The 11,167-nt window shown below is 44.4% G+C and overlaps 1 protein-coding gene across 1 annotated transcript in view; it reads left to right on the top strand.

Annotated features, from left to right (window-relative positions):
- The first annotated feature begins 413 nt into the window (after positions 1 to 413).
- Positions 414 to 11,167, top strand: part of LOC124047512 (visual pigment-like receptor peropsin) — a 29,583-nt gene continuing 18,829 nt past the window's right edge. Inside the window, exons 1-2 of the mRNA XM_046367810.1 lie at positions 414 to 641; positions 6,527 to 6,732. Coding sequence (XP_046223766.1) covers positions 500 to 641; positions 6,527 to 6,732 — 348 coding nt within the window. The 5' untranslated portion in view covers positions 414 to 499. The remainder of the gene's footprint in view (positions 642 to 6,526; positions 6,733 to 11,167) is intronic.

Here is an 11,167-nt window from a genome sequence, read left to right as displayed (position 1 = left end):
TCTTTTATATCTCTACAGTGGGACACATAGACCTTGGTCTACATAGTAAGGTAATGAATTGGTTATTGGCTTGTTGGAATTATAAATTGTTATTTTGGCTGGGGATGATTTTGTAGGCTGCTTAAAGAAATAGGTTTAAGCTAAAATAAATTAAACAAATTACATTCGTACTAGTGAAGTGGCTTACTTGAGTTTTTCCCGTATTGGTTGAGATTCCACTCCAAAATCTCCATCTGTTTTGTCCTTAAGACAAAAATTGGATTACCAGGCATGGCTACTCGTTATCAATTGGTCTGTAATGAGTTGTACTGTAGGCTAACTTTAGGGCATTGGTGTTTATTTCTAAGCTGGCTTTACGAGGAAGCAGGGGTCAGGAGTTTCCGTTTGGCACACGAGGCAGTATCTCAGTGAATGAAGACTTGAGAGAAGGGAAGAGAAGCTCCTCGGAACTGACGGGGATTCAGGCCTTGGAATTTGGAACATTTAGAACGTTGAGAAGATGGAACAGCTAGCACCACTGAGACATCCAATGAAGATAGCTAACATTCCATGGAGGAATAACAACCTGAGTCAGCTATACAAGGAGCCTCCTCTGTCGGAACAGGGAGAGACTGTCATCGGAGTTTACCTGTTGCTGATAGGTAGGTGGGTGTTGTATGTAGTTAGCGGACTATGCTTTAGCTTTGAGTTAGCTCTGTAATGAAAAGGGCTATGCAAATTAAATGTATTATTATTATTGTGTGGTTGAATGCTATTGAGATAGAAGTATGTATGGACTGTACGTTTCAGATAATACACATTTTCAATATCCTAATGTAAACCATGTTGTTTACATATAGAAATCAATACTGAATTTTTTTAACATTATATTTTTAAACAAAATCAAAATTGTCTGTTTGTATTTGGATGTTGCAGTTCAGTTTGTATGTAGCCTACTTTGCAAATTATATAAAAAAATATTTATTTTCAAGATGTTTTTTCAGATCTTATTTTGGATGCAAACGCAGGAACTATTGTTAAGTATTGTGAAGTTTATTTAAATGTAGTCCTATGCCAATGAGATGCAGGAAATAGTGAATGAAGTGCTCCATTTTGATAGCTCAAGGACAAGAACAGTCATCTTGAATCCACTGGCCATTCATCTGGCTAATGGCTGATATAACCAAGTAGCTATCATCTTGAATCCACTGGCCATTCATCTGGCTAATGGCTGATATAACCAAGTAGCTATCATCTTGAATCCACCCGCCATTCATCTGGCTAATGGCTGATATAACCAAGTAGCTATCATCTTGAATCCACTGGCCATTCATCTGGCTAATGGCTGATATAACCAAGTAGCTATCATCTTGAATCCACTGGCCATTCATCTGGCTAATGGCTGATATAACCAAGTAGCTATCATCTTGAATCCACTGGCCATTCATCTGGCTAATGGCTGATATAACCAAGTAGCTGTTGTACAAGTGGCCATCATACCACAGCCCAATCTTCTGAGCTACTGGTATGCCTAATGTGAACCAGGCTACTGAGTCAAGGAGTATATCTCACTGATACAGAGTGTTCAGAAAGTATTCAGACCACTTGACTTTTTCCACATTTTGTCGACATTACTGCCTTATTCTAAAATAGATTTATGTTTTATCCTCATCAAACTACACACAAGGCAGGGTAGCCTAGTGGTTAGAGTGTTGGACTAGTACCCGGAAGGTTGCAAGTTCAAACCTCCGAGCTGACAAGGTACAAATCTGTCGTTCTGCCCCTGAACAGGCAGTAAACCCACTGTTCCTAGGCCGTCATTGAAAATAAGAATTTGTTCTTAACTGACTTGCCTAGTAAAATAAAGGTAAAATATATATATAAAAAAATTAAAATTAAAAAATGACAAAGTAAAAACAGTTGTTTAATTTGTTTTTGCAAATGTATAAAAACATTATAAATAGAAATATCATATTTACATACAGTGACTTGCAAAAGTATTCATCCCCTCTGCGTTTTTTGTATTTATTTTGCATTACTGTAGTTTATTTATTTGTATTTCATGTAATGGACACACGCAATAGTCCAAATTGGTGACGTGAAATGAAAAAAATAACTTGTTTAAAAAATAAAAATAAAAAATTGAATACGGATAATGTGGTGTGTGCCCTTTTCATTGAAACCCCTAAATAAGACCTGGTGCAACCAATTACCTTCACATAATTAGTTAGATTGCACACAGGTGGACTTTATTTAAGTGTCACATAATTAGATTGCACACAGGTGGACTTTATTTAACTAAGTGTCACATGATCTCAGTATATATACACCTGTTCTGAAAGGCCCCAGATTCTGCAACACCACTCAGCAAGGTGAACCACCAAGCAAGCGGCACCATGAAGACCAAGGAGCTCTTCAAACCGGTCAGGGACAAAGCTGTGGAGACGTACAGATCAGGGTTGGGTTATAAAAAAATATCAGAAACTTTGAACATCCCACAGAGCACCATTAAATCCATTATTAAAAAATTGAAAGAATATGGCACCACAACAAACCTGCCAAGAGAGGGCCGCCCACCAAAACTCACAGACCAGGTAAGGAGGGCATTAATCAGAGAGGCAACAAAGAGAACAAAGATAACCCTGAAGGAGCTGCCAAGCTCCACAGAGGAGATTGGATTATCTGTCCATAGGACCACTTTAAGACGTACACTCCACAGAGCTGGGTTTTTCGGAAGAGTGGCCAGAAAAAAAACATTGCTTAAAGATAAAAACAAGCAAACACATTTGGTGTTCACCGAAAGGCATGTGGGAGACTCCCCAAACATATGGAAGAAGGTACTCTAGTCAGATGAGACTAAAATTGAGCTTTTTGGCTAAAAAAAAACATTATGTCTGGCACAAACCCAACACCTCCCATCACCCCAAGAACCCCATCCCCAAGTGAAGCATGGTGGTGGCAACATCATGCTGTGTGGATATATTTAATTGGCAGGGAAACTGGTCAGACTTGAAGGAATGATGGATGGTGCTAAATACAGGGAAATTCTTGAGGGAAACCTGTTTCAGTCTTCCAGAGATTTGAGACTGGGACAGAGGTTCACCTTCCAGCAGGACAGTGACCCTAAGCATACTGTTCAAGCAACACTTGAGCGGTTTAAGGGGAAACATTTAAATGCCCAGACCTCAATCCAATTGAGAATCTGTGGAATTACTTAATAAAGATTGCTGCACATCAGCAGAACCCATTGAACTTGAAGGAGCTGGAGCAGTTTTGCCTTGAAGAATGGGCAAAAATCCAAGTGTCTAGATGTGCCAAGCTGAAAGAGATATATCCCAAGACACTTATGCATGTTAAATTTGTTCACAGAGTGTATTTAACACCAAGGAATCGTTTTATGATGAAATTGGCCCCAACTATTCACTGTATCCCCTAAATCAGGTAGGTACATTCCTTCACATGATGTGGGAGTGCCCCTGCAGTTAAATGCTTCTGGGACAAAGTTACAAAATTCATTTTAAAGAGCATGTTATTTAACGATGACAGCTCCTTGAATATTTCAATGTCAGAGATGGTTACAGCTGGCAGGCAGCGCCACAGAAAAAAACATGTTGACTCTAAGATAATGATGGCCCTCGCTACATATTCGTCGCCAGACCCACTGGCTTCAGGTCATCTACAAGGCCATGCTAGGCAAAGCTCCGCCTTATCTCAGCTCACTGGTCACGATGGCAACACCCATCCGTAGCACGCGCTCCAGCAGGTGTATCTCATTGATCATCCCTAAAGCCAACACCTCATTCGGCCGCCTTTCGTTCCAGTACTCTGCTGCCTGTGACTGGAACGAATTGCAAAAATCGCTGAAGTTGAAGACTTTTATCTCCCTCACCAACTTCAAGCATCAGCTAGCTGAGCAGCTAACCGATCGCTGCAGCTGTACATAATCTATTGGTAAATAGCCCACCCATTTTCACCTACCTCATCCCCACAGTTTTTATTTATTTACTTTTCTGCTCTTTTGCACACCAATATCTCTACCTGTACATGATCATCTGATCATTTATCACTCCAGTGTTAATCTGCAATATTGTAATTATTCGCCTACCTCCTCATGCCTTTTGCACACATTGTATATAGACTCCCCTTTTTTTCTCTGTGTTATTGACTTGTTAATTGTTTACTCCATGTGTAACTCTGTGTTGTCTGTTCACACTGCTATGCTTTATTTTGGCCAGGTCGCAGTTGCAAATGAGAACCTGTTCTCAACTAGCCTACCTGGTTAAATAAAGGTGAAATAAATAAAATAAAATAAAATAAAAATAAGATGGCAGCCATCAATTTAACCAGTAGATACAGTAACTAACTGAAGTTATAACATTATAATTATCGACATGAGAGAATGAATGGTGCTAGTCAAGGAACAATTCAGGTCTGGAAAAATATTATTGTCTCTGTAAAGCATTATCTCAGTTAAAGCCCAATACATATAGATAAACAATCTATAAAAAACAGACATTTTGGATGGGTGGGGTTAGGGGAGACATGTTGGATGGGTGGGGTTAGGGGAGGTTGGGGCTGGAGGGAGACATGTTGGATGGGTGGGGTTAGGGGATGGGTGGGGTTAGGGGATGGGTGGGGTTAGGGGAGACATGTTGGATGGGTGGGGTTAGGGGAGGTTGGGGCTGGAGGGAGACATGTTGGATGGGTGGGGTAGAGGGAGACATGTTGGATGGGTGGGGTTAGGGGATGGGTGGGTTTGGTTGGGCTGGGCTGGGCTGGGCTGGAGGGAGACATGTTGGATGGGTGGGGTTAGGGCAGGTTGGGGCTAGATGGAGACACGTTGGATGGGTGAGGTTAGGGGAGACATGTTGGATGGGTGAGGTTAGGGGAGGTTGGGGCTGGAGGGAGACATGTTGGATGGGTGGGGTTAGGGGAGGTTGGGGCTGGAGGGAGACATGTTGGATGGGTGGGGTTAGGGGAGGTTGGGGCTGGAGGGAGACATGTTGGATGGGTGGGGTCAGGGGAGGTTAGGGCTGGAGGGAGACATGTTGGATGGGTGGGGTTAGGGGAGGTTGGGGCTGGAGGGAGACATGTTGGATGGGTGGGGTTAGGGGAGGTTGGGGCTGGAGGGAGACATGTTGGATGGGTGGGGTTAGGGGAGACATTTTGGATGGGTGGGGTTAGGGGATGGGTGGGTTTGGTTGGGCTGGGCTGGGCTGGGCTGGAGGGAGACATGTTGGATGGGTGGGGTTAGGGCAGGTTGGGGCTAGATGGAGACACGTTGGATGGGTGAGGTTAGGGGAGACATGTTGGATGGGTGAGGTTAGGGGAGGTTGGGGCTGGAGGGAGACATGTTGGATGGGTGGGGTTAGGGGAGGTTGGGGCTGGAGGGAGACATGTTGGATGGGTGGGGTTAGGGGAGGTTGGGGCTGGAGGGAGACATGTTGGATGGGTGGGGTCAGGGAGGTTAGGGCTGGAGGGAGACATGTTGGATGGGTGGGGTTAGGGAGGTTGGGGCTGGAGGGAGACATGTTGGATGGGTGGGGTTAGGGGAGGTTGGGGCTGGAGGGAGACATGTTGGATGGGTGGGGTTAGGGGAGACATTTTGGATGGGTGGGGTTAGGGGATGGGTGGGTTGGGTTGGGCTGGGCTGGGCTGGGCTGGGCTGGAGGGAGACATGTTGGATGGGTGGGGTTAGGGCAGGTTGGGGCTAGATGGAGACACGTTGGATGGGTGAGGTTAGGGGAGACATGTTGGATGGGTGAGGTTAGGGGAGACATGTTGGATGGGTGGGGTTAGGGGAGGTTGGGGCTGGAGGGAGACATGTTGGATGGGTGTGGTTAGGGGAGGTTGGGGCTGGAGGGAGACATGTTGGATGGGTGGGGTTAGGGGAGGTTGGGGCTAGATGGAGACACGTTGGATGGGTGGGGTTAGGGGAGACATGTTGGATGGGTGGAGGCTTGCTTCTGTTATATTTTTATCTCTCTTTACATACTCAATGTGTTGTTATGCTTTGTCTCTGTGATGCGAACTATTAAATTATATTAATTTGTGCATTCTGCATGTCGTCCCCCCATCAAGAAAAATGAAGAAAAAAAAAACGTATAGAAATTTGGTCAAAAATAAAGGGGATTGTCTCTCACCTAAGTCAACTGGTCAAGGACCTTTGTAGCCCTCTCTCCACCTCTCTAGGGGATGTGTAACCCCACGGCTGTGTGGCTCATGATCGGGTATGAGTGGAATGCTTTGGACTGTTGACCATTGATCCTGTAACACCTTTAAATGCCGGGAGGAGCAAGACCTCTTAATCTGTAAATAGAGACTTAAAATAACAGGTGTTATTGGAAGCCATGCTGAGAAAAAAAGATTTTTTGAAGTTGCTACTGAGATAATTATTGAAATTAGTTTTATGTGCACCAGAGCTTTTCCCCTGAAAACAATTATCAGATATTATTATTATTTTTTAATTGCTTAAGTAGTAGTCCTATATCTGAATATCTATCCTGTTGGTGAAATGTTTCAGTGAATTTGTGTGTCTCTTCTCCAGGTTGGCTGTCGTTGTTAGGCAACAGTCTCGTGGTATTGGTGCTGTACAGACAGAGGGCCACCCTGCTGCCAACAGACTTCCTCACGTTGAACCTGGCTATCTCGGACGCTAGCATCTCCGTGTTCGGGTACTCCAGAGGGATTTTGGACATCTTTAACCTCTTCGGAGATGACGGCTTTTGGATCACCTGGATCTGGACCTGCCAGGTTAGGAGATAAATATTGGTTGATTGGTTGCTTGGTTGGATAGTTGGTTGGTTGTTGCTATCCGGGATCTTTGGGACGTCCCTATCCTAAATGTACGGAAGAGTATTAGGGCCAAGTGAAGAGAAACTTCAAACTGCTGGTGGTTGGTGGCACTTGCATTATTATTGTTGTTTGCATGATAGTACCTTTTTTTTTAAAAGTGACAATATTTCCAGAATAAAGTGGCAATAACTAGAAAATAAAGCTGAAATTAAATTGTGTAAAAAAGTGACAATTTTTCTAGAATAAAGTGCCGATATTTCTAGAATGAACTCTAAATGTAATTTGGAGAATAAAGTCAAAATATTGAGAATAAAGTCTCAGTTATATTTGAAGATTTCAGTAGATTTCAGTAAGGGGATTTGGTTAAGCATGTCTTACATTTACATTTACATTTAAGTCATTTAGCAGACGCTCTTATCCAGAGCGACTTACAAATTGGTGCATTCACCTTATGACATCCAGTGGGACAGTCACTTAACAATAGTGCATCTAAAACTTAGGGGGGGTGGGGTGAGAGGGATTACTTAACCTATCCTTGGTTTCCTGTTGCTGTGAAACGCCTCAAGTTAGATGACCTGGTGAAAACTATACTTTAGAATCGGCTTTAGGTAAGAAGGAAATCCTTTCTCTTTTACATCATTTATTTGACCTTTTATTTAACTAGTCGAGCCAGTTAAGAACAAATTCTTATTTCCAATGACGGCCAACCAGGGAACAGTGGGTTAACTGCCTGTTCAGGGGGCAGAACAATGACAGCCAACCAGGGAACAGTGGGTTAACTGCCTGTTCAGGGGGCAGAACAATGACAGCCAACCAGGGAACAGTGGGTTAACTGCCTGTTCAGGGGGCAGAACAATGACGGCCAACCAGGGAACAGTGGGTTAACTGCCTGTTCAGGGGGCAGAACAATGACAGCCAACCAGGGAACAGTGGGTTAACTGCCTGTTCAGTGGGCATCATGGCCAACCAGGGAACAGTGGGTTAACTGCCTGTTCAGGGGTTATGGAAAAGGAGGGGTTAACTGCCGTGGTTGCATAAATAGGTTCAGGGGCAGAGACGGGCAGGGTTGTGTGTGTGACATAACCAGGTGTGTGTGTGTGTGTATATACCTGTTCAGGGTGTGTGTGGGTGTGTTCAGTGTGTGGACAGATGGACCCCCTTTAGTGCATCATGGCCATGTGTGTGTGTGTGTGGGTGTGTGTGTGTGTGTGTGTGTGTGTGTGTGTGTGTGTGTGCTGTGTGTGTGTGTGTGCGCAGGTGTGTATGCAGGTGTGTGTGTGTTTGTGTATGCAGGTGTGTGTGTGTGTGTATAAAGGTGGTGTGTGTGTGTGTGTGTGTGTGTGTGTGTGTGTGTGTGTGTGTGTGCAAAAATGGGGTGTGTGTGTGGGGGCAAAATAATCAAATGGCCATCAAAACTAATGATCTGACACACACACACACACACACACACACACACACACACACACACACACACACACACACACACACACACACACACACACACACACACACACACACACACACACACACACACACACACAGAGAGAGAGAGAGAGTTTCCCCCTGGCAATTTCAGACTGTAGGAATAAACTCTTCTAAAGACCATGGTGCATTCTTGCCACTGTCACTGAATGCTGCGTAGCCTAGGCAACAACCTTTCAGAAAGGTAACTATTAACGACTGTATCCGTGGTGATTGACTAACAGTAGTATTTGCCCCTTATTAAGGCGGCTATCCTTCTAACGACTATAGGCTTGTCGGCTACGACAGCACACCCAATAAAACTAATTATTTTGGGATCCTAGAGACCGGGGGCTATGCGTGTGCACGTCCCATGTCAAATTCACTACAACGCCTCTATTTTACAGCCCGTTATAAACCCGTGAGCAGCTCACTAGATTGAGTACCCTAACTTGTAGGCTAATGGTACGTTTTAGTGGGCAAGAGAAAGTCAATTATAGGGCTATTCAACGGCTGAGGGCGTATTACAAAAGTGTCTGTAGGAGAAGGTGAAACTCAAATCAAATCAAATGTATTTATATAGCCCTTCGTACATCAATGTTCATAAATGAACAGAATAATAGTAAGGCAGAACAGTTGAAACTGGAGCAGCAGCATGGCCAGGTGGACTGGGGACAGCAAGGAGTCATCATGTCAGGTAGTCCTGGGGCATGGTCCTCACTGCATCTCCAGTGCTAGAGGCGTCACTACAGACCCTGGTTCGATTCCAGGCTGTATCACAACCGGCCGTGATTGGGAGCCCCACAGGGCGGCGCACAATTGGCCCAGCGTCGTCCGGGTTAGGGTTTGGCCGGGGGTAGTCCGTCATTGTAAATAAGAATTTGTTCTTACCTGACTTGCCTAGTTAAATAGCAATTGTGTAAACAACGCTAATCTGAGGCACTGTTTGACTATATGCTGATTGAGGCTACCACTGGTCCCCTTTACAGAGGCCGTTAGGTTATAATAATGGAACCTACAATTACTGTCTTAGAGGGGGCTTTAACCAAACCCCAGGCCCCCCTGCTCAGTGGCAAAGTCCATGACAGGGGTTTTGGGGGGCAACCCGACAGGACCTGCAATCCTTTTCCACGTTATCTGTGACCTACAGTCACAAGATGATAAGCATAGGCCTATTAGTTTAATCCATTGGAAGTTTAGCGTAATACTAAACACCATGCCGTTACGCACAACTTTGTAAGTTTACATTTTGTTTCGACCTATAGGCTGCTGGCTTAGCTGTTACCCTGTCATTTACTATGACCTATAGGCTGCTGGCTTAGCTGTTACCCTCATTTACTATGACCTATAGGCTGCTGGCTTAGCTGTTACCCTCATTTACTATGACCTATAGGCTGCTGGCTTAGCTGTTACCCTGTCATTTACTATGACCTATAGGCTGCTGGCTTAGCTGTTACCCTGTCATTTACTATGACCTATAGGCTGCTGGCTTAGCTGTTACCCTCATTTACTATGACTTATAGGCTGCTGGCTTAGCTGTTACCCTGTCATTTTCTATGACCTATAGGCTGCTGGCTTAGCTGTTACCCTCTCATTTACTATGACCTATAGGCTACTGGCTTAGCTGTTACCCTGTCATTTACTATGACCTATAGGCTACTGGCTTAGCTGTTACCCTCATTTACTATGACCTATAGGCTGCTGGTTTAGCCATTACCCTCTGACAACGACGGTGTCGTTATAATGGTATTGCACGGTGTGTGTGTGTGTGTGTGTGTGTGTGTGTGTGATGTGTGTGTGTGTGTGTGTGTGTGTGTGTGTGTGTGTACTTTTGTATATGTATATTCTCTCCAAATGTAGTCTGACCATGTGAGAAACATGTGTGTGTGTGTGTGTGTGACCATAAATTGTAAAACATGTGTGTGTTTTAACAATGTTTGTGTGTGTGTGTGTAATGTGTCATATTGTTGAGTGTAAAAATGTGTTTCATTAGCCCCTTCGATTGAGGGGGCTTGGAGTCTAGAGTATAGAACCTGTGCTATTTTAGATTCCTCTTTCCAGAAGAGTCCAAATGAGTCCTACGCTGAGCTAGATTAGGGCTCACCTGGAAAAGGGAGCCTAGTCTTGGAGAGTGAAGGGAGGATCTTTCCAATAATGTCTTGTCTTGGACCAATCCAGAGTGAAGGAGGCCCTTTCCTAATGTCTTGGACCAATCTAGAGTGAAGAGAGGATCTTTCCTAATGTCTTGGACCAATCCAGAGTGAAGAGAGGATCTTTCCTAATGTCTTGGACCAATCCAGGGTGAAGGGAGGCCCTTTCCTAATGTCTTGGACCAATCCAGAGTGAAGGGAGGATCTTTCCTAATGTCTTGGACCAATCCAGGGTGAAGGGAGGCCCTTTCCTAATGTCTTGGACCAATCCAGAGTGAAGGGAGGCCCTTTCCTAATGTCTTGGACCAATCCAGAGTGAAGAGAGGATCTTTCCTAATGTCTTGGACCAATCCAGAGTGAAGGGAGGATCTTTCCTAATGTCTTGGACCAATCCAGAGTGAAGAGAGGATCTTTCCTAATGTCTTGGACCAATCCAGAGTGAAGAGAGGATCTTTCCTAATGTCTTGGACCAATCCAGAGAGAAGGAGGTCCATTTCCTAATGTCTTGGACCAATCCAGAGTGAAGGAGGTCCATTTCCTAATGTCTTGGGCCAATCCAGAGGGAAGAGAGGATCTTTCCTAATGTCTTGGACCAATCCAGAGAGAAGGAGGTCCATTTCCTAATGTCTTGGACCAATCCAGAGTGAAGGAGGTCCATTTCCTAATGTCTTGGACCAATCCAGGGTGAAGGGAGGCCCTTTCCTAATGTTTTGGGCCAATCCAGAGTGAAGTGGGTCAATATTCTAATGTCTTGGACCAATATTCCTAATGTCTTGGACCAA

Source organism: Oncorhynchus gorbuscha, linkage group LG11 (genome assembly GCF_021184085.1).
Source record: "Oncorhynchus gorbuscha isolate QuinsamMale2020 ecotype Even-year linkage group LG11, OgorEven_v1.0, whole genome shotgun sequence".
Lineage (NCBI taxonomy): Eukaryota > Metazoa > Chordata > Actinopteri > Salmoniformes > Salmonidae > Oncorhynchus > Oncorhynchus gorbuscha.
Note: the sequence above shows the minus strand (reverse complement) of the source record. Positions and strands in the feature narration are given on the sequence as shown.